Source organism: Acinonyx jubatus, chromosome C2 (genome assembly GCF_027475565.1).
Source record: "Acinonyx jubatus isolate Ajub_Pintada_27869175 chromosome C2, VMU_Ajub_asm_v1.0, whole genome shotgun sequence".
Lineage (NCBI taxonomy): Eukaryota > Metazoa > Chordata > Mammalia > Carnivora > Felidae > Acinonyx > Acinonyx jubatus.
Genome location: NC_069384.1, coordinates 65,055,278 through 65,079,988, shown reverse-complemented (window position 1 = coordinate 65,079,988; position 24,711 = coordinate 65,055,278). Strand labels below are relative to the sequence as shown.

Here is a 24,711-nt window from a genome sequence, read left to right as displayed (position 1 = left end):
GGATGATGGACATTTGAATTTTATGTTTTTGAGTGATGGATCTTGTATTCCTTTAAAGGGAATTGGGTTGTGTTCTGGAATGCAGTTCACTTTTTTGTGCATCAATTTGATCCTTTTGAAGCTTTCTTTTAAGCATTATTAGGGCAGGTCCTCCCAAAAGACCAGACTAGAGCTCAGTAGTACCTAGAGTAGAGTAGCTTCTGGTAGTAGTCGCTTCTAGTAGTGGTAGACTAGTTCCACTACTAAGATATGACCTTACTGAGGATTCTATTGAATGTCATATATTATGAGGTTTCTCCATTCTGGTTGGTGGGAATACAAAGTATTCCCAACTCTGTGTGAGCTCCTAGAGTTGTTAAGCTACTGCCTACCAGTGGTTATGTCTTCCATTTCAAGTGGTTTCCTCTCATTCATGCCTAATTCAGTACTCAGAAAAAGACTGAGGACATACCCTGTAGATTTCCAAAGCCCTCTCTCTCTTTGTATCTCCATCTTCGTTCCTCTGCCTTAACAAATTCTATCTGCCTTGACCTCCCCAAACTCCAATCTATTCTCCTTACATAAGCAAGACCTAGGCTCTATTTGGGTTTCCTTCCTTGGGATGTGGCCTGGAAACCGCCTCCAGGCAGTAACTTAGGGCCAATTATAATCATTGAAATAATATTTTTTATATTCCGTTTTATATATGTCAGTCAATTGTGAGGTTCACCTCATTTGTTATCCATAGTTCTATGATATCTGCTATCCAGTGTCTAAAAAGAACAGTTTCATATATTTTGTCTAGTTTTAAAATTGTTTACAGTAGGAAGGCAATTCCTGTAGCAGTTAATTCTTCATGAACAGAAGCAGAAGTCCTACCAACTGCAAAACAACTTTTTAAAAGACAGTAGTTGTAGAACTAGTTTTTCAATAGCCAGAAATAATGTGTAGAAGAATAGGAGAGATTTTATGAAAAGATATGGTACCATTCAGTGTAATGAACCTATAAAAGACTTATACTTGGTAACAGTGTAGCTAATGCAATGTCTGTTTTTCTGATTCTAATCATTGGGCAGGACTCTGTAATCTGTCAAATAAACTGTAAGCCCCACCATGCATGGTCTTGGATTTGCTACTGTCTGTGACCTAGACAATTTACCTGTAAAGACTTTGTGTGGGGGGGTGGTGCTCTTGGAGGAGCCTGGCAGATCTTTCTCTTTGTGCCTTAGATCCTGTATCTGTCTTGTCAAATCACTCACCATTACCCTGTTTGACACACTATTCCCCACCCAGTTTCCCACTCAACTGTTTTTGAAATCATTCAACTCTCCTCTCAGTGACTAAGCCATTCACTGTTTCACCAGCTCCTCATGTGTGAATCTCTGAATGTGTGCTAACATTGGAGTTCAATGCTTGCCCCGTGACAGAGCCCAGTATCATGGTATATAAAGTTCCTACACTGGATATCCATGGATTGAATGGGGGCCTAGCATTCAAAGTTCCATGCCAGTGAGTTCAGTCTGTCCAAGGGAACCAAAGGGGAATTTATCCCCTAGGAAATTTATATTTAGATGGACTACCCCGTCATGTTCACAGAATCTCCCAAAGATGATATAAGCTTAACATTGTTAGCACTTCTAGGATCCACAATGTTGACCAGGGTTTCTTAACTTTAGCGTTATTGGCATTTGGAGAAGGATAATTTTTTGTCGTTTGGACTGTATTATGAATTGTGGGATGTGTAGCAGAAACCCTGGCCTCTACCTACTAGATGTCAGTAGTTCTGTCTTCTCAGTTTGGACAACCATAATGTCCCCAGACATTGTCAGATATCCTCTGGAAGTGCAAAATTGCTTCAGTTAAGAACTACTGGCATAGAGACACTATTGTGTGCCATACTCCAGGGAGCTTCTGGAAGTGAAGCTCAGGGAACTAAACATGAAGAAACTCACCAGGCCATTTGGTGTCTTCTTGGGAGAGGCCTGTTTAGAGAGTTTGCCCCATGCAGGGTATACACTAGGTAGACATTGACCTTGGAATGTAAACTCCTGTGTTCAAGTGCTGCCTCTGCAGGTTCTTTACTCTTCAATTTCCTTATTTAAAAATGAGGTATGGTGTGTTTACCTCACATGGCACTGTTGTGGTAAGAACAAATGAGGTTATACACACACACACACACACACACACACACACACACGCTGATGTGTACTTCTATAGGCGTAGGATACACAAACATAGACTTAATAATGGTTCAAATATAAATGTGTTTATTTGCCAGTATTGTTAAAAGGGCAATATGTGAAAAATAAATCTTTCAGTCCATCAGATATATAGTCCTCCCTGTGACTTACAATATTGCTCTATGCTAGAAGACACAATAGGGTATGTCTAACTTTAAAAAGAGGAAAAGGAAATAAATAGTTTTTTCAGCAATAAAATTTTAACCAAATTATGATGCAAATAGCCATGTTTTTATATTTAGTTCTTAATTTTGCATTCAGTAAACTGACACTCTGTACAAGAATTTAAATGTCTTGATAGGAGAAGTAGCTTTTAGTTCTCTTGGGATTTCATTGTGATGAACCTGGTAAATAATTCAGGAACATATGAGAGGCCAATGAATGGGCGGCACCTGGTGCTATACTGTTCATGCCTAAGCATGCAGAATCCAAAGATGGCATTCTACACCTGTCACATTGTTCTGGCTTAAATACAAATCCTATACTGAGTGGCTATTGAAATAATAATAATTGATTTTTTTTCCTGTTCCAATTTTCCTCCACAATAAAAGAAAACTGTACTAAGCTATTTCAGAAACACAAAGCAAAAGTGGCACCCTTTTTTAAATTCCCACTGGTAAAATTTCTAATCTGTTTTCTCTATCAAGGGGTAGATTGCTTTAAAGAATTAGGGACTTGTCTACCTTTTCTTCTGAGGCTAATTTGAGCCTTCCTGCATTTCTGCTTTTGTTCTGTAAATTGAGCTTCTTTTCAGATCACAGTATTCATATTGCGGGCATCTTCTAAGAGAAATAACACCATCCTCTGGCCACTGATTCACTCTGTGGGAATTCCTACAACTCCTCAGTTTCTCTCCCTATTACCTGAATAGACCTTCCCACTTCTAATAGTCTAATAGTTTGAAAACAAACAAACAAAAAAAACTCTTGGCAAAAGGCTTGTGTATTGTTCTGAGACCCCAGCTGCCTGGATATAGAATGTTCCTCCACTCACTAAGTGAACAAGAACTCCAGCGACTGAAAGACATTTCATGCAGACAGCATGGGGCACCTGAGTCCACTGCCACTCAGGATCAGACACAGCTTAAGCCATCAGCTGCGTGGAAAAATCTTGGAAGGGCAGGGGATTTCCTAGTAGGGAAAAAAAGGAAGATGAGCCTCACATGTTTAAATTAAAGTTATTATAGTGCTGAGCCAAATAAAGGATCTGAAAAGAGACTGTAGAATTTTATATCTATAAATTGTTAGATGACCTTTGTCTTTGTTTTTGAAGTGTTTTTATTATAGAAGCTTAAAAATATATTTATTTAAATATATGCTAAACCTTTGTTATACATGATAAAATACCTATATAAAATAAAAATATAACTATAATTAAAATGTATAAAATAATATTCTTAAACTTGTATAATAAACCATTTATATATTATATATTAACATATAATATATTTATAATTTGTATTATATATTTGTTTTTATATATGTAATACATAAATATTTGTTTGTTAACAGGTTTAATTGGCTTCCTTTCCTTCTGGACCTGTGTGAGAGTACTTGGAGCAGTGACTGCCATCTGGTGGCAAGCCAGAATCATCACTTTGTGTAATCTAATGGTTACCAGGATGCCCACTCTTGCTTCACATGGTATGCACTGGCATCAGGGCACAAAGAGAGCCTGGAAGGTGTCTGATGAACGAGCCTAGTGAAATAGCCTTTTACTTCCACCTGAATGGGTTGTTTTCATCCCAGATTCTGAGCCAAGAGCCAGCTCCAAAATGGTGCCTCTGAAGAAAAGATTTGAATTGTTTTTGTGTTTTAGTCTAAGATCTGCTGGTTACCCACCAGCAGATAACCAAGACTGTGAATAAGCACACACCAAAAGGGGCATGTGATGTCATGGAGCCTGAAATAAACTGCTCCGAATTGTGTGACAGTTTTCCTGGCCAGGAGCTGGATCGGAGTCCTCTTCATAATCTCTGCAGGACAATTGTAAGTGAGCAGCCATGAGGTATCAGGGCTGTTCGATATACATGTTGTTGTTGTTGTTGTTGTTGTTAGTGGTGGTGGTGCAGTGGTAGTGGTGATGAGGAGGAGGAGGAGGAGGAGGAGGAGGGGGAGGTGGAACAGAAGGAGGAAATGCTTATGCAGGACATGTATTTCCTGGCTTTGGGGATGATGGGACAGTTTGTGTTTGGTCTGTAAAAGAGCCTTCATTCCTAACACCTTCTCTTTATTCTGTTCTCAGACCTCTTCCCATTATAGCAGTAAGACCATTTCCTCATTATCTCCTGTTCTCTTGGGTGTTGTTTGGACCTTTCTCAGCTGTGGACTTCTTTTGATAGTCTTCTTTCTTGGCTTCACAATTCGCTGCAGGAATAACAGGTAAGCAGCCCCATACCTAGTTTCTCATCCCCCCATAGCCTGAATCGTGAAACCCAGAGGGTCGGTATCATTTTGGCATTGTGAGCTGCTAGGTGGTATCAGCAAAGTTTACCTCCTACTGTGGCATTAAGCTATCTGAAAAGTTCCCCTGAAATCGTCCTGGCCTTGCAGTATAATTTCCTCTTGAAGAGAAAGATCTAGTCCAGTATTGTGGCAACTACGACAAGGATATCCAAAGAGGAGAATGAAGAGTCTCTCCTCATAAAGGAAATTATGATCCTTCTGATAAAATTAGTTATGTTGTATATGGCAAACTAAAGTTGAAAACAGCCTAAGTGGGATAAGGTTTCTGAAAAAATAGTGAAGCCCTACTACCTGGCTGTTCTGTTAGATAGTTCCGGCTGGTTAGAAAGTCACTGGCTCATCAGAGTAAGTGTCCAGGACTCCCAAGGCTGGCAAAAGAAAACCAAATGAAGACTGTTTTTGAAGGGACTTGCAAAATTCTGCCTTCACTGCTATTCGATCCTTCCCTCAGGGCCCACTCCATCTCTCCCACATCATTACTCTTTATTCTCATCCTGCCCCCACTGTCTCAGGCTGCCACCTGAGAAGCCCTTTCCAGCTCTCTCTCCGTGGCCCACAGCTGAATTCTGGATGGAGCCCACATCAGATTTCAATAGCTCTCTCCGAGAGGTCAGACTTGTTTGGCACCACTCCAGTGTGACACTTTGTGGTGATCAAATGCGCTCCATTGCTTGGGTTTGGCTCTCGGCTGAGGGTCAGTCAGTTGGATTTGTCTAGCAGGCATTTTGGGGCACCATTGGCCATTTGAGGCATGGAGGACATGGAATTGTTAAACAACAGTGACTTGACCTGCTGTGTCAACCAGAGTATGGCAGTGACTAGTGGTACTCTGACCTGAGTATGCCCCTAATGCTGCCCTAGACACTTTTCATTCTGTTCCTCAAATACACTAAACTTACTCCCTTCTCAAGGCCTTTCACTTACTGTTTCTTTATATCCCCGCTGCCTGACAGTTTTCTCCAGATCTTCCTGTGACTAGTTCTTCATCTTATAGTCCTTGGCTCAAATGACACCTCTCTATATATTTTTTAGAAAATTTTTAGTGTTTATTCATTTTTGAAAGAGAGAGAGAGTGCAAGCAGGGAAGGGGCAGAGAGAGAGGGAGACTCAAAGACTGAAACAGGCTCCAATCTGTCAGCACAGAGCCTAATGTGGGGCTCAAACCCATGAACCATGATTTCATGACCCGAGCCGAAGTCAGATGCTTAAACGACTGAGCCACCCAGGCGATCAAATACCACCTCTTCCCTGATCATTCTATTCAAAGTGGTCTGTCTACAGAATGGCCATCCAGCCCCAATGTCTCATTCCATATATTATCACCCTGTTTTATTTTCTTCATAGCAAGTATAACTCTCTGATATTACTGTATTTATTGAGTTGCCTGTTTATTGTCTGTATACCCCACCAGAATATACAATCTATGAATACAGGGACTTTGTCATGCTCACCACTGTGTCCATCATTCAGAACAGACTCTGAACATTGTAGGTGCTCAGAAAATATATTTTCAGTGATCCTGGGAAGACAGATATTTAAATCCCAATAGTAGCTGCTGCCAGGAGAATGTCTGGGAAAATCATGCATTTCAAAGTTAGAGAATTACAGAGTACAGTCTTTTCAGCTGCAACATATTTCTACAGTGCAAATTAGTAACCAATTGGCAAACTAGAAAATAATATCATTGGTTCATATGTCATTTTCCCCCAACACATTAATGGTTTAAAGCATATAGGGGCAAGCCTTCCTACAATTAAAGAAGGAAGACTTAAGCGAAGAAACTAGTTTAATGGCTTCAAGAACTGGTGTACTTCCTATGTTATGAAGCTATCTGATAAAATTGGAGGAGTAGATGGAGAAGTAGAGAGATATTTCCTATGTGTTTAAAAATAATTGATTGTTAAAGAAAGCAAAGATCCAGAACAGATTTTTAAGTTAGATGACAATGTTACCTATTGGAGGTGAATGCCCTCAAGTACCTACATCTTGTAGATTTCAGGTTGCAAAAATCAACTGTAATCCTGGTACAAATGGTAATGGACATTTGCTGAGTAACTAGTATTTTAATTGTATAATTATTATTTTTATTAGTATTTTGGTTGCAAAGTTAAATATGTTTCAACTGCTATGACCCCATACAATTTTTCCCATAATCCATTATTTTTATGCACAGTTTTGTAGAATGCAAGGTTTTTGAAGCATTTATATATCCTGTTAAAATAGGAACACCTGTAAACAGTGTTATAGTAGAAACACATATATTTCTTTCATTCCATTAAAGATTTTGCTGCTGTCTTGTTTGCAGTGGGAGCATGACTTGGCATAAAGAATAAAATATTAAGAGGCACTGTGAATAAAAACACATTTTGCAATTAAGTAGCTTACAAGCTCAGACAAGGAAAGATAAAATAACCCAGTTTCAAAGTGCTTTCTTCAATAATAAAATTTGTTCAAAGGTACAGCATCACAGTTAGATGCTTCATTTCATTTCAGTTTTGTGGCCTCTAAATTTGTGATTGTGTATATGTGTGTAGTGCCAGAGGAAGAAAAATATTTTTAAAATATCTTAATAAATATAATGGTAATGGTCAAGTTCAGTTGCAGATATTACATTTTTGGTAAAATTTTAAAATGTAGTCTACAAGAGAAAATCAGTAAAGATATAGAAGACTTGGACAACACTATCAACCAACTTGACCTAATTGACATTTATATAATCCTACATCCAACAGCAGCAGAATACACATTCTTTTCAAGTACGCATGGTACATTTACCAAGATAGATCATATTCTAGGCCATAGAAAAAGTCTTATTAAATTTAAAAGGATTCAGTTCATACAGAGTATGTTCTCTGACTACAATAGAATTGAATTAGAAATCCATAACAGAAAGAACTCTAGAAAATTTTGAAATATTTGGGAACTAAATAGAGCACTTTAAAGTAACTCATGGTCAAAGAAGAAATCAAAAGAGAAACTAGAAAGTATTTTCAACTGAGTGAAAATGTAAATACCAACATATCAACATTTGTTGGATGCCATTAAAGCAGTACTTATGGGAAAATTATAGCACTAAACTCCATATTGGAAAAGAAGAAAGATCTACTTTATGAAACAACAAAAAAGAGCAAATGAAACCTATTATAAGTAGAAGAAAGGAAATAATAAAAATGAAAGTAGAAATTGATGAAATAGAAAACAAAACAAATCAGAAAACAACATGAAACCATAACTCTTTGTGGAAATCAATAAAATTGACCAAACCGCTAATTCAAATGATCAGAGGGGAAAAAAGAAGATATAATTACCCAAATAAGGAAGGTAGAGGTGACATCACCTAAGATTAGGAAGATAATGTAATGGTGAGAACAACTATTGTAGGGAGTCTCTAACATGTTCTGCAATGATTTCTGCTTCCTGATAGTCACACTCTTATGAAATCCCCTCTCACTGAATATGGGCTGGACTTACTGATGCGCTTATTAATGTGATATCACTTTTAGGATAAGGTTACCAAAAGACTGTGGCTTCCTTCTTGGATCTCTCTCACTCTTTCACTTGCTCACTCTGAGGGAGGCCACCTGCCTTGTGTGAGCTGCCCTATGGAGAGGCCCACATGGCAAGGCACTGATATTTCTAGTCTGAAGCCAGCAATGACTGAGGCTCACTAACAGCCATGTTAATAAACTTGAAAACAAATCTTCTGAGGCCTGCTAATAGCAATAAGCTTGTAAGCTTATTTTACCCAACTTGAACCTTGGAGGACTGCAGCAATGGCTGGCCCAGTGACTGCATCCTTGTGAGAGATCCTGAGCCAGAGGCACCCAGCTAATCTGTGTGTGTATTGTTGAAGAAATGTTATCAGCTTTACAGAAAATCTTCTGAAATACTGAAAATAATGAACCATTCCCAACTCATTCTATGAGGACAGCATTACCCTGATATCAAAACCTAATAAAGACATTAGAGGAAAAAAGCCCTATAAGTTAATACTCCTCATGACCATAGATCCAAAATTCTAAACAAAATTTTGGCAAATTGAGTCCAATAAAATATCAAAAGGATAATACATCATGACAAAGTGAGATTTATCTCAGGAATACAAGGTTGATTTAACATCCAAAGATCAATCAATAAAATTCACTGTATTGACCAACATAAAACAATGATCATCTTTCTAGACAGAGAAAAGGCATTTTGAAAAAGATTTAACATACTTTCCTGATAAAGTCTCAACAAACCAGGAATAAAAGAGAACTTCAACCTAACAAAGTACATCTATGAAAAACCTATAGCTAACACCATTTTTTAATGGTAAAAGACTGATTGTTTTCCCATTAAGATCAGAAACAAAGTGAGATGTCCACTCTCACAACTTTTGTTCAACAATGGAGATTTTAGCCAGTGCAATTAAGATAAGAAAAATAAATAGAAGTTACCTGGTTGTGTATGTAAAAAATTCAATAGAATCTATTCTTTAAAGAACTACTATAGAACTAATAAATGAGTTTAGCAAAGTTGCAGTTTACAAGATCAAGGTATAAAAATCAACTGTATTTCTAAATACTAAAACCAGACAATTGAAAAGTGAAAATAAATGCAATGCTGTTTATAATAGCACCAAAAATAAGAAATATTTAGGGATAAATCTAACAATGTGTAATACCTATATACTGAAAACTACAAAACATTGCTAACCTAACAAATAATGTGAAATACTTACATGCTGAAAACTATAAAACTGCTGAGAGAAATTAAATCCTAAATAAATGGAGAAATACCATGTTCATGGGTTGAAAGATTCAATATTGTTAATTCTCTCTTAATTGATCTATAGACTAAGCCCAATTACAGTCACAACCCTAGCTGGCATTTTTTTGTATAAATTGACAAGCTAGTTCTAAAATTAATGCAGAAATATGGAGGACATGGAATAGCCAAAACAACTTTATAAAATAGAATAAATTCTACTCCTGAAACCAATATTACAGTATATGTTAACTAATTTAAATTTAAATAAAATCTTGGAAAGAAAAAAAAAAGAATAAAAAAAAGAATAAAGTTGGAGGACACCTGATTTTAAGACTTATTATAAATCTATAGTAATGAAGGTAGTTTGGTACTAGATAGAAATAGACATATATATCAATAAAACAGAATAGCATTCAGAAATAACCTACATATATAAGGGAAACAGTTTTTCAACAAAGGTACAAAAGCAAGTCAGTAGAGAAGGGACAATCTTTTCAAAAAATGGCCCTGGCACAATTGGATATCCACATGCAAAAATGAACTTTGATCTATATCTTGCACCACATTCAGAAATTAACTCAAAATGGATCATAGATCTATCAAACCTAAAACTGTAAAACTTGTCTAAGAAAATGTAAGAAAAATGTTGTGACTTTGGAATAAGCAAAGATTTTATAGATATAACACTAAGAGCATAAACCATAAAAGAAAACATTGATAAATTGGACAATAAAAATTTAAAACCTCTTCTAAAGAAAATCTTAAGAAAATGAAAGAAAGAGACAGACTGGAAGAAAATATTTGCAAATCATGTATCTAATAAAGAACTTATATCCAGGTTACTGAGAACTCAATAATAAGAAAACAATAATCCAGTTTTTCAAATGAGTGAAAAATTTGAAGAGACACTTCAAAAAAGAGTACACATGCAAATAAGCATATGAAAAGAGATTGTCAATACCATTTAGTCATTAGGGAAAAGAAAATTTAAACCACAATTAAATGCCACTGCACACTTATTACAATGGCTACAATTTTTAAAAACTGACTAGGTCAAGTAATTGCTCAGTTCATAAAATGGTTTTATCCAGTAAAAAAAAAAAAAAAAAAAAAAAAAAAGAACGAATTATTGATATTTGGGACAGCATGGATGAATCAAAATAATTATGCTGAGGAAAAGAAGCCAGGCAAAAAAAAAAAGTTGCATACCATATAATTGAATTATAAAAAATTCTAGAAAATTAAACCGACCTGTTGTTAATTAATCTGTGGTGACAGAAATCAGATGAGTGGTTACCTGCAGATGGGTGGGAGGTGGCACCGAAGAGCAGGAAGGAGGAACTACAAAGGGACATGTAGAAACTTTGGGGGATGATGGATATGTTCATTACCTGGATTGTGGTAAGTATTTCACTGATATATACATATATCAAAACTTACCAAATCCTGTACCTTAATTATGTACAGTTTATTACATGGCAGTTGTATTTGATACAGCTATTTCAAAATGTAGTCTACAAACATTCTTATTTTTTCTGAGAAGGTTCTCATGAAGGAAAAAAGTACACCATATCTGGTGTCCTTCAAAGGGCTCTGCTAGGTGACCTAAAATCCATATGATAACTGTGCTAGATATGAATGACTATTATGAGAGAATACGTTCTTTTTTTTCTAGATTCCTCTTGTAGTTCAATAAGGACCAGAATCACTTAACTTGGAGCAAAGTAGATATTTCAGGTCCAGAGGATCTCCTCATGCCTCTTATGTAATGCAGAAAATAAGGACAATGTCAGAAATTCTGTGTGAAGCTAAACTTGTTCAATTAAAGGACTTTTATTCCAAGAGCTTATCTCATTGTCACTTGTGATAAGGAGTATAGATACTAGTTGTTATTTACCTATTGTTATTTCTCAGAATTGAAAGTGTCATTTGCCCAATAATCCTGAATATCTTGCATTTTATTTCCTGGGAAATCAAGAAATGTGAAGAATAAGAATTGTGTAGGGATGAGCTTTTGCTCTACTTGGAGGTTAACAAGTTAACCTGTTACTATCTTATAGATGCTAGCAAAAGACATAAGAGGCTCAGAGACAGAGTACTTCATTATTCATGGCAAAAGCACTAGTCAGAGCTTCATGTTGCATTTGTGCTGGTTCCCATGCCCCCAACTCCTGTGAGGATGATGCAGAGCCCATATGGAAGCTTGAACACATAGGAGGCTGCCATGAAAGGAGAGGAATCTGAATCTGGGGGATTCCCCACTTTTATAGTGAGTCATAACAGTCCTGGTCTTTGTCTAGGTGGAGATGTTACTTCAGTAAATATTTGCTGAGCTGAACACCTACTGTGCTCAGGATTCTGTGTAAAATGTAATTTAAGTGTTCCTGGGAGCTTCAAATGTATTACCTAGGTGGAAAGACATGAACAAGTCCAAAAAATACATCCTGGGACTTTTTTTAAAATAGCTTTTCAAAAAAAGAATGCCTTGCTGCAGGCATAGCTATGCTCTTTTCATATTGATTGTTTCAAGTCTGCCCTCTTTGTGGCTTGAGTAATTGGAGCTGAAGGGGAGGTGACAGGGAAGAAAGGAAAACAATACTGATCTTGTTGGCTATGAGAAAATTTGCACTGATACTGTGCCCTACAAAGATTTCTGGTATCTTCTCTACAATCCTTAGTTTGATGGTTACTGGCCAAGAAGGAAGAGCCAGTCAGGCCTAGAATAAATGCCACCCGTATAGCTGATTTGGGGAGAGGTTTGCAGGGCCAAGGAGTGAAGTGAGGCAGAGACAGGAGTAGATATTGCAAGAACTTATCCAAAAAGAAAGCTAAGGTTCACGGTTGGGGGGAAAAAAGGTATCTGCCATCACTTCCAAAAAATTGAGCATAGAGCCAAAAGTAAATGGTATATCATGAAATCAAAAGCCACTGGCATGCAGGAATGGTACTGAAAAAGAGGTGAGGAACAGAAAAGTGGCAAGATCTAGGATTATAAACAGAGATGCGATTTTATTAGGTACAGGCTGGAAGATGAAATAGGGGTGATTCAGCATAAGTTAATGAGGATCAGGGTTAATGGGTAAGATTATTTTCTACACAGCCCTCTGACGCTGTTTGTCCATCCTGTAGTCGGTCCTAAATCACTATGACCCCTAGATGAAGTTGACACACTCCTGCTTTGTGCACCCATTGTGGAGTTAAACACATTATTGACCCATCACAGCTTCCTGGATTGGAAGAAGAGCACTATCTTTCTTAGCAGATAATGAGCTCCTTGAGTTTAAGACCACATCTTATTCATCTCTGTATCTCCATTGTGTCTGGACTATACTCCATGTTTCCTGAATGATCAAATTAAATGGGCTAGAATATAGACTATGACAATAAAGGTAAGTTCTTAGAAGATGGATGTTTCCATCCTTTAACTTTAATACAGTAGCAATTCTACATAAAATTATGTCACAAGTAAGCAATTGCTTTCCATCGTCCTTTTCTCTTTCATGGTGGTTGTTTCCCACAGAAGCCCAAGGGAATTACATCCAGAGCCTCAGTTTCTCATTGCTTCTTGTTGTGGGGTTTCATTCTAAACTATCCTTTTTGTCTTCTCATACCATTAAAATCTGTCTGCTTTTGATGCCCTATTGGCAACAGAGTGCTGCTGTATTTTTAGAAAGCCTTCTCGAGTAGCCAAAAAATCCCTTCCCTTGTAGACCTTGCTTTGCTACAAAAGTGAGCAGGCAATAAACAAAATAGTAAAGTGAACTGTCAAATATATGGAATGTTCATGACAAGTGCAGGAAAGAAAAGTAAAACAGGGAAAGTGAATGGGGAATATCAGGGTGGTAGCTGCTCTTTTAGAGTTTGGTCAGGGAAGGACTCACTGAGAAGGTAACATTTGAGTATGAATTTGAAAGGCATAAGAAGCAAGGCATGAGGTGAAGACCATTCCATGCAGAGGGAAAAGAATATGCAAAGGTCATGAGGATGGAGCATACCTAGTGTTCAGGGAAAAGCAAGGAGGCCATTGTGGCTGGAGCTGAGTAAATGAAGCAAAGAGTAGGAAAAGATGAGGTCTGAGAGGTAACAGGGGCCAACTCATGTAAGGTTTTGTAGGTCAATGTAATGACTTGGGCATTACTCCATGTGTTACAGGGAGCCATTGTGAGATTTGGAACTGAGGAATGACATGATATGACCTGACTTACTTTTAACAGGAAAACTGGCTGTTTTATTGAGAATAGACCTTTTATTGAGAATAGACATTTGAAAAGGTGCCTGTAGCACTCCCTTAAATAAAGTCATGTTCCTTGGGTACTTTAATTCAAGAACAGAAATAGCTAGAAGTGGAGTTTAAGACAGCTTAAGTAGCCCTCAAAATGGCATAAGCCAATTGCCTGTGACATATCACCTACTGATTCTATTCTCTGATTGAACTCTATTAACACACTAGGAAAAGATATGCAGTATCTCTACATATAAAGTAATAATACATTTTTGAGAGAAGTTAAAGAAGTTCTAAATAAATAAAAGAAATATAATGCTTATAGAATAGAAGACTCAATATTGTGTAGATATAATTTCTCCCCAGATTGATATATGGATTCATTATAATTGCAATAAATATCCAACTTTTTCCTTTTCTGGTGAAACTCAATAAGCTGATTCTCAAATATACATGGAGATTCAAAGGGCCAAAAATAGTCTGGAAAAAAAAATGGACAAGGTGAGAGGATTTCCACTTTGGGATATTAAGATTTATTAAAAAGCTAGTGATTAATACATGCTAAGTATGCTTTTGGGGTAAGACAGACCCAACGGAGCAGAATAGAGAGAATCCAGAAAGGGCCAAGTGTGTATGGAAACGTTTTAATAAATGGTGCTGAGTCAGTTGGCTGTCCATATGGGGGGGAAAATGCAACTTGAATCTCACCTCAGTAAAATCATCTGCTGGTGGACTATAGATCAAAATGCAAAAGTCAAACAATGAACTTCAGAAAAATAATGTAGGAGAATATCTTCATAAACTTAGGATGGAAAAATGTCTTAAATAGAATACGAAAGCACTATTCATAAAAGGAAAGATTGTTGAATTGTTCTATGTAAATGTTAAGAATATCTTCTGTTCACTAAAAAACATCACCAAGAGAGGAAAAAGCAAGCCGTAGAATGGAGAATATATTTACAATGCATATGTCATCAAAGGATTTTTATCCAGAATAAAGGACTACAAACAGATAGGAAAGGCACAGAGAACACAATTGTTTTTAATGAGCAAAAGGTATGAACAGTCACTTTGTTAAAAAATATATCCAGATAGCCAATAAACAAGTGAACAAGTGTTCGACTTCATTGGCCATCAAGGAAATGCAAAGTACAGCCACAGTGAGATAATACGGCATAGTCACTAGAATGTCTACAATTAAAAAAAAAAAAAGACAAAACCAAGTGTTGGGAAGGATGGGGAACATCTGGAATTCTCATGCATTGTTGTGGGAGTATACAATGTAATAATCATTTCAAAAAACAGAATCTACTAAACAACATATTCATACCCTAAGTCACAGCAATTCTAGCAAAAATTGCATACATATATTCACTGAAATACATGTTCTAGAATTTTCTGGACAGAACTATTTCTGATAGGCCCAAACTAGAAACTCCTCAACTGCCCATCAGTGTCTAAACACATCATGGTATATTTAATGATTGCCCACTATCCAACCATAAGAATAAACAATCTATAACTACATGCAACAATACAGATGACTCTGAGAAATAATGTCAAGCAAAAGAAACCAGGCACAAAGACTAGACTCTTCATGGTTCTACTTATATGAAGTACAAAATGATACAAATTTAATCTATGATATTAGAAGTCCAGATCATAGTTACCCTGGAGGTTGAGGGAGATGATGAGAAGGGAGCAAGAGGAAGCCTTCTGGAACACTGGTAGTGCTCATTTCTTAACCTGATGCTGGTTACACAGGTGTGTCCGTTTTCAAAAATACACTGAATTTTATACTTATATACACTTTATGTTTATTTTTCTTCAATAAAAGTTTTAAAAATTATCTTTGAGTTTCCTAAAAAAATGAAACATCTGAAAGGAAGATACATGCCAGTTTATCAACAGAGACAGCACTATTTTTTAATAGTTTCTAGAAAAAATTCTCACTTTTATATCATGGACATTATGGTGAGAATGGATAGGTTTACTGTAAATGCAAAGGTCAGTTGCTTAAGATTTTTTTATGGCACCGGGGCACCCGGGTGGGTCAGTTGATTAAGCATCTGACTTTGGCTCAGGTCATGATCTCATGGTTCATGAGTTCGAGCCCTGCATTGGGCTCTGTGCTGACAGCTCAGAGCCTGGAGCCAGCTTCAGATTCTGTGTCTCCCTGTCTTTCTCTGTCCCTCCCCTACTCCTGCACGCTCTCTCTCTTTCTCTCAAAAATAAATAAACATTAAAAAAATTAAAAAAAAAGACTTTATGGCACTATTGCTAATAGTCAAAATATAAAATGAAAATTTCTTTTTATCAAGAAGACATCAGTAAATGGTGCCAAAAACACAAGCAGCAAAAGAAAAATACATTCAATGTCATCCAAATTAAAAATTATGTGCTTCAAAACACAATTAAGAAAACGAAAATAACTCACAGAATGGGAGAAAATATTTTCAAATCATAGTTCTTATAAGGGACTTGTATCTAGAATATATAAAGAATGCTTACAAGTCAATAATACAAAGACAAATAACCAGTTTTAAAATGAGCAAAGAATTTGAATAGTGTTTTCTCCAAAGAAGATCTATAAATGGTGAATAGGAACATAAAAAGATGTTTGACATCATTAGCCGTGAGAGAAATGCAAATCAAAACCACAATGAGATATCACTTAATGCCCCCCTAACATGGCTAGAATTTTAAAAGGCAGAGGAAAAACAACTGTTTGCAAGGAAGTGGAGACATTGGAACCACATATACTGCTGGTGGGAATGTAAAATGGTGCAACTGATACAGAAAATAATTTGGCAGTTCCTCCAAATGTTAAATGCAGAATTACAATATGAGCAAGGAATTAGATGCTTAAGTTACATACTCAAGAAAATGAAAACATATGTTCACACAAAAACTTGTACATGGATGTTCACAGCAGCATTCATAATAGGCCAAAAGCAGAAACAATCCAAATGTCCCTCAACTGATGAATGGATTAATGAAATGCTATATCCATGTAATGAAATGTTATTCAACAATAAAAAAAAAAGGAAACCCTGATTCATACTACAACATGGACCAACCTTGAAACCATTATGTTAAGTGAAAGAAGACAATCACAAAAGACTATAAATTGTATAGTTCCAAATATGAAATGTCCATAATAGATAAATCTATAGAGACAGAAAGTAGATGAGTGGTTGCTTAGGGCTGAGAAAAAGCAAATTAAAACTATGAGATTTACGGGGCGCCTGGGTGGCTCAGTCGGTTAAGCGTCCGACTTCGGCTCAGGTCATGATCTCGTGGTCCGTGAGTTCGAGCCCCGCGTCGGGCTCTGTGCTGACAGCTCAGAGCCTGGAGCCTGTTTCGGATTCTGTGTCTCCCTCTCTCTCTGACCCTCCCCCATTCATGCTGTCTCTCCCTGTCTCAAAAATAAATAAACATTAAAAAAAAAACAAACTACGAGGTTTACAATAAATGGCTTAAAATTTTAAATTTAAAATGTTAAGGATATGAAGCTATGAAATTCTCATTGGTACAAATTTGTACAACCACTCTGGAAAATAATTTGACTTATCTTTTAAAATTAACAACACATATATCTTATGAGCCAACAAATCCACTTCTAAATTATACCCAGGAGAATTGTAAGCACATTTGTACCAAGAGTTGTATAACGAATATTCACAGTAATATTATTTGTAATCACCCCAAAAGTCTTTCAGTAGTAGAAACAATAAATAAGTCTTGGTATATTCTTGCAATGGAATACTATACAGCAATGAAAATGACCAGTTCCAGAAGAATCTCACAAACATCAAATTTAAAAGCCATCCACAAAGGAGCATGTGCTATATGGATCAGCTACAAAATTCAAAACCAAGCATAACTAAAGTATAGTGTTGAAAGTCAAGATAGTGGTTTGCCTTTAGGGAAGAAGAATAATAATTGTGAGTGGAGATTTTGAGATGGTGTAATGTTTTCTTTCTTTCTTTTTAATTTAATTTTTTATGTTTTAAAATTTACAACCAAATTAGTTAGCATATAGTGAAACAATTATTTCAGGAGTAGATTCCTTAATTCCCCTTACCCTTTTAGCCCATCCCCCCTCCCACAACCCCTCCAGTAACCCTCAATTTGTTTTCCATATTTATGAGTCTCTTCTGTTTTGTCCCCCTCCCTGTTTTTATATTATTTTTGTTTCCCTTCCCTTATGTTCATCTGTTTTGTCTCTTAAAGTCCTCATATGAGTGAAGTCATATGATTTTTGTCTTTCTCTGACTAATTTCACTTACCATAATACCCTCCAGTTCCATCCATGTAGTTGCAAATGGCCAGATTTCATTCTTTTTGTTTGCTGAGTAATACTCCATTGTGTATATATATATATATATATATATATATATATATATATATGTATACATATATATATACATGTATATATACACCACATCTTCTTTATCCATTCATCCATCGATGGACATTTGGGCTCTTTCCATACTTTAGCTATTGTTGATAGTGCTGCTGTAAACATGGGGTGCATGTATCCCTTCAAAACAGCACACCTGTATCCTGTGGATAAACGCCTAGTAGTGCAATTGCTGGGTCATAAGGTAGTTCTATTTTTAGTTTTTTGAGGAACCTCCATACTGTTTTCCAGAGTGGCTGCACCAGCTTGCATTGCCACCACAATGCAAAAGAGATCCTCTCTCTCCGCATCCTCGCCAACATCTATTGTTGCCTGAGTTGTTAATGTTAGCCATTCTGACAGGTATAAGGTGGTATCTCATTGTGGTTTTGATTTGTATTTCCCTGATGATGAGTGATGTTGAGCATTTTTTCATGTGTCGGTTGGCCATCTGGATGTCTTCTTTGGAAAAGTGTCTATTCATGTCTTTTGCCCATTTCTTCACTGGATTATTTGTTTTTTGGGTGTTGAGTTTGATAAGTTCTTTATAGATTTTGGATACTAACCCTTTATCTGATATGTCATTTGCAAATATCTTCTCCCATTCTGTTGGTCACCTTTTAGTTTTGCTGATTGTTTCCTTCACTGTGCAGAAGCTTTTAATTTTGATGAGGTCCCAGTAGTTCATTTTTGCTTTTGTTTCCCTTGCCTCTGGAGACGTGTTGAGTAAGAAGTTGCTGCAGGCAAGATCAGAGGGGTTTTTGCCTGCTTTCTCCTTGAGGATTTTGATGGTTTCCTGTCTTACATTGAGGTCTTTCATCCATTTTGAGTTTATTTTTGTGTATGGTGTAAGAAAGTGGTCCAGGTTCATTCTTCTGCATGTCGCTGTCCAATTTTCCCAGTACCACTTGCTGAAGAGACTGTCTTTATTCCACTGGATATTCTTTCCTGCTTTGTCAAAGATTAGTTGGCCATACGTTTGTGGGTCCATTCTGGGTTCTCTGTTCTATTCCATGGATCTGAGTGTCTGTTCTTCTGCCAGTACCATACTGTCTTGATGATTACAGCTTTGTAGTATAGCTGCTTGAAGTCTGGGATTGTAATGCCTCCTGCTTTGGTTTTCTTTTTCAAGATTGCTTTGGCTATTCGGGGTCTTTTCTGGTTCCATACGAATTTTAGGATTATTTGTTCTAGCTCTGTGAAGAATGCTGGTGTTACTTTGATAGGGATTGCATTGAATGTGTAGATTGCTTTGGGTAGTATTGACATTTTAACAATATTTTTTCTTCCTATCCAGGAGCATGGAATCTTTTTCCATTTCTTTGAGTCTTCTTCAATTTCTTTCATAACCTTTCTATAGTTTTCAGCGTATAGATTTTTCACCTCTTTGGTTAGATTTATTCCTAGGTATTTTGTGGTTTTTGGTGCAACTGTAAATGGGATCGGTTCCTTGATTTCTCTTTCTGTCGCTTCATTGTTGGTGTATACGAAAGCAATTGATATCTGTGCATTGATTTTATATCCTGCAACTTTTCTGAATTCATGTTATCAGCTCTGGCAGCTTTTTGGTGGAATCTTTTGGGTTTTCCATATGGAGTATCATGTCATCTGCGAAGAGTGAAAATTTGACCTCCTCCTGGCCGATTTGGATGCCTTTTATTTCTTTGTGTTGTCTGATTGCAGAGGCTAAGACTTCCAATACTGTGTTGACTAACAGTGGCGAGAGTGGACATCCCTGTCTTGTTCCTGACCTTACGGGGAAAGCTCTCAGTTTTTCCCCATTGAGGATGATATTAGTGTTGGGTCGTTCATATATGGCTTTTATGATGTCGAGGTATGCTCCTTCTGTCCCTACTTTCTTGAGGGTTTTTATGATGCTGTATTTTGTCAAATGCTTTCTCTGCCTCTATTGAGAGGATCATATGGTTCTTGTCCTTTCTTTTATTGATGTGATGAATCACGTTAATTGTTTTGCAGATATTCAACCAGCCCTGCATCCCAGGTATAAATCCCACTTGGTTATGGTGAATAATTTTTTTAATTTATTGTTGGATCCAGTTGGCTAGTATCTTGTTGAGGATTTTTGCATCCATGTTCATCAGGGAAATTGGTCTGTAGTTCTCCTTTTTAGTGGGGTCTCTGTCTGGTTTTGGAATCAAAGTAATGCTGGCTTCATAGAAAGAATTTGGAAGTTTTACTTCCATTTCTATTTTTTGGAACAGTTTCAAGAGAATAGGTGTTAACTCTTCCTTAAATGTTTGGTAGAATTCCCCTGGAAAGCCATCTGGCCCTGGACTCTTGTATTTTGGCAAGTTTTTGATTACTAATTCGATTTCCTTACTGGTTATGGGTCTGTTCAGATTTTTTATTTCTTCCTGTTTCAGTTTTGGTAGTGTAGATATTTCTAGGAATTTGTCCATTTCTTCCAGATTGCCCATTTTATTGGCATATAATTGTTCGTAATATTCTCTTATTATTGTTTTTATTTCTGTTGTGTTGGTTGTGATCTCTCCTCTTTCATTCTTGATTTTACTTATTTGGGTCCTTTCCTTTTTCTTCTTGATCAGACTGGCTAGTGGTTTATGAATTTTGTTAATTCTTTCAAAGAACCAGCTTCTGGTTTCATTGATCTGTTTTACTGGTTGGTTTTTGTTTTTTTGGTTTTTTGTTGTTTTTTTTGTTTTTTTGTTTTTTTGTTTTTTTTGTTTCAATAGCATTAATTTCTGCTCTTATCTTTATTATTTCCTGTCTTCTGCTGGTTTGGGGTTTTATTTGCTGTTCTTTTTCCAGCTCCTTAAGGTGTAAGGTTAGGTTGTGTATCTGAGATCTTTCTTCCTTCTTTAGGAAGGCCTGGATTGCTATATACTTTCCTCTTATGACTGCCTTTGCTGCGTCCCAGAGGTTTTGGGTTGTGGTGCTATCATTTTCGCTGACTTCCATATACTTTTTAATTTCCTCTTTAACTGCTTGGTAACCCATTCATTCCTTAGTAGGGTGTTCTTCAGTCTCCAAGTATTTGTTACCTTTCCAAATTTTTTCTTGTGGTTGATTTCAAGTTTCATAATGTTGTGGTCTGAAAATATGCACGGTATGATCTCGATCTTTATGTAATTACTTAGGGCTGATTTCTGTCCCAGTATATGGTCTATTCTGGAGAACATTCCATGTGCATTGGAGAAGAATGTATGTTCTGCTGCTTTAGGATGAAATGTTCTGAATGGTCCAGTGTGTCATTCAAAGCCATTGTTTCCTTGTTGATTTTTTGATTAGATGATCTGTCCATTGTTGTGAGTGGGGTGTTGAAGTCTCCTACTATTATGGTATTACTATCGATGAGTTTCTTTATGTTTGTGATTAATTTATTTATATATATGGGTGCTTTCACATTTGGCACATAAATGTTTACAATTGTTAGGTCTTCTTGGTCTATAGACCCCTTGATTATGATATAATGCCCTTCTGCATCCCTCGATGTGATGTTTTCTTTCTTAATGCTGGTGATAGTTACATAGATATATCCTTTGTGATAATTAAGCTAAATATTTATAATTTGTACACTTAAAAATACCTTTCCTAGCCCAAGATTATTAAACAAAAACAAAAATGTTCAACCTGTCAGGGATCTACAATTATAAGAATCATGAATAGGTAGTAGTTATATATTCAGAGGATTGTTGAACATGAGGATGGTGTCAGCTCCCAAATATCTTCTTTACATAATATCAAATGTCCACCTGTGTTCAACTGCTTCACCATAATAGCCTTTCTTACTTTGCCCAAATTACTGCACCAAGATTTATTAAGTTTTCTGGTTTCTTTTGCTTTCATAAATGTAGCTGAGCATCAAAATTTCACATAATTTGGGTGCTAACAAGATTAGAAAGTATCATGATATGAATCAGTTTTTTATCCTATTCTATGCCTTATTCCATCTCCATCCCACTAAAAAGCTTGCTTTTTGGGAAGGGGGGGTGTCAGATGGTAAACGTTTTTCAGGCATTTTGAATTCTACCATTTCAGTGGTGAAAGATGCTATTCTTTCGTGTGTGTGTGTGTGTGTGTGTGTGTGTGCGCGTGTGTGTGTTGGGAGGAGGTGAGGCTCAGGATGCTAATCTATGCACACTGACCTTTGTTTCTATCTGACTGAGCAGATGTAGGAATTAATCATTGTCACTCCTGGATGCTGTGGCTGCAGCTGTCCCCCACTGCCTTTCTGCCCTGTTAGATTTATTAGTGTATTTTGTTTGCTAGAAAACATGTCTCAGCACACAAGAACTGGCAAATTAGAGAAGCTTATCTGTGAATATAATTTTATAGAAACATGTTGTTTTTTCCTACACATCTGTACCTAGACTGTACATGAACAGAGTCAAGAAAATAACAGAGAAGAGGAAGGCTGGCAAGCTGGACCGAGATGCAGCTTCAAGATTTGTGAAAAATGTCCTTTGGTGTTTATTTATTTCTGACAGACAGAGCAAGAGAGAGAGTGTGAGAAAGCGAGTGCAGGCAAGAGGGGGAGGGGCAGAGAGAGGTGGGGACAGAGGATCCGAAGCAGGCTCTGTGTTGACAGTAAAGAGTCTGATGCAGGGCTTAGTCTCACAAATCATGAGATCATGACCTGAGACAAAGTTGGATGCTTAACCAACTGAGCCACCCAGGTGCCCCGACAAATGCCCTTTGGAAACCAAAACCTAAAAATGCATCCAAAGTTGTCAATAAAGGAAGAAGTAAAACTTAACCTTTTGGTTTTAATGGACACATATTGGAAAAGTGTATCATTTTTATTGTTTTCCACAAAATAGATGATTATGTGGCAATGCAAGGTTTAAATGTATTCCTTATTGAATTCATATATAAATTTACATTTTAAACTTGTAATGCTAAATATTTTGCCCCAGAAAGATTGTTATCTTCATTGATTTTCCTCTGAACTCTTTTTTTTTTTTAATTTTTTTTTTTAACGTTTATTTATTTTTGAGACAGAGAGAGACAGAGCATGAACAGGGGAGGGGCAGAGAGAGAGGGAGACACAGAATCTGAAATGGGCACCAGGCTCTGAGCTGTCAGCACAGAGCCCGACGCGGGGCTCGAACTCACAGACCGTGAGATCATGACCTGAGCCGAAGTCGGATGCTTAACCGACTGAGCCACCCAGGCGCCCTTCCTCTGAACTCTTTAAAAGAAGAAAAATAGAAAAGAAAAACAGACTGGTAATATTGTTTATGTAACTCCTTGAGAAATTATTTGCCATCTTGAGAAATTTCATATTAGATCAATGTCCTGCAATTGCAAAGAACTGTCTTCTAAACTCTAAACTCTTCTTTTTGCAACCAGCCCCCCTTAACTCTCAACTATCAGTTTAGTGCCACTCCCAGAATCTGGGCATACTTTGGCCCTAGGCACATGAAAATAAGTTCTAAATTAGTACTAAATTCATTTTATAGCAGGCCCCACTACAACCTTCAGAACATAATTAACACTCTCTAGACCCCAAGAATCCCTGCTACATAGATATCCGTGCAGCCTCACCAAATCTAACCCCTAAAGATACACCAGCAGGGATGGATATCAAAGTAGCCACACCCTTTTGGATATTGGGAGTTACCTCTAAATTTAGTATAAATTTCTAGGGCCTGGTCTATCTGTTTCTATTCTCCCCCTTCTCTTTATCAGGTCAGCATGCTCTGGCGCAGAGAGTTGGGGGGTGGGGGGTGAGCAGCCAGTGACTATTCAGAGTCTATTCCTTTCTGGTGGCCCACTGCCTGCCAGAATCCTAGACCTCAGTCTTAGACATGTACATTAGCCTGCATCTCTCTGATACCAATCCCTCACTCACTGGGATTTCTGCTTATTTTGTGCACTCTCTGACCTTGCTTGATTGTCTCTCTCAATTTATTTCTTTATTGACTCTTCCTCAGAATGATCTGGTTTTAGACATCCTTGTATGTTCAATCCCTAAATTACCACTACGGCCTTTACTTTGATGCTCTCAGTATCTGGCTTATGTGTCTTAATCTTACGGCCTGGACTCCTGAATTCAAACTCCTCTGGCATAACTTCTTCAGCCACAATTTGAGTCCCAATTCTGACAGTGTTTCTGTCTCTGATAGTAATACCAAGCACCTTATTAAGAGAAGATAGATATTTAAAAAAAGGGGAGGGTGCCTGTGTGGCTCAGTAGTTTAAGTGTCTGACTCTTGACTTCGGCTCGGGTCATTATCTCACAGCTCATGAGATTGAGCCCCGTGTCAGGCTCTGTGCTGACAGCATGGAGCTTGCTTGGGGTTCTTTCTCTGTGCCCCTCCCCAACTCATGTGCATGCACACACGGTAATTCTCTCTCTCTCTCTCTCTCTCTCTCTCTCTCTCTCTCTCTCTCTCTGTCTCTCTCACTCACTCTCTGTCTCTCTCAGAATAAATAAACCTAAAAAGAAAAGAAGATAGGTTAATCCTCTAGATGTCAATCTTAGTGATTGGGTCCACCTCTCAGGTAAAGAGAAACAGGTAAACCAAATGTCCATCAACAGATAAATAGATAAACACAACATACTATATACATATAATGGAATATTATTCAGGCTTAAAATGGAAGGAAGTTCTGACACATGCTACATCATGGATGAAACTTGAGGACTTTATATTAAGTGAA

The 24,711-nt window shown here is 37.1% G+C and overlaps 1 protein-coding gene across 5 annotated transcripts in view; it reads left to right on the top strand.

The window, feature by feature from the left end:
* The window catches only part of GPR156 (G protein-coupled receptor 156), a 115,353-nt gene that overhangs the window by 45,852 nt on the left and 44,790 nt on the right, over window positions 1-24,711 (top strand). For all 5 annotated transcript variants that reach the window (XM_027060933.2, XM_027060932.2, XM_015064611.3 and 2 more), the window contains 2 exons: window positions 3,731-4,207; window positions 4,464-4,600. In XM_027060933.2, coding sequence (XP_026916734.1) covers window positions 4,115-4,207; window positions 4,464-4,600 — 230 coding nt within the window. In that variant the 5' untranslated portion in view covers window positions 3,731-4,114. The remainder of the gene's footprint in view (window positions 1-3,730; window positions 4,208-4,463; window positions 4,601-24,711) is intronic.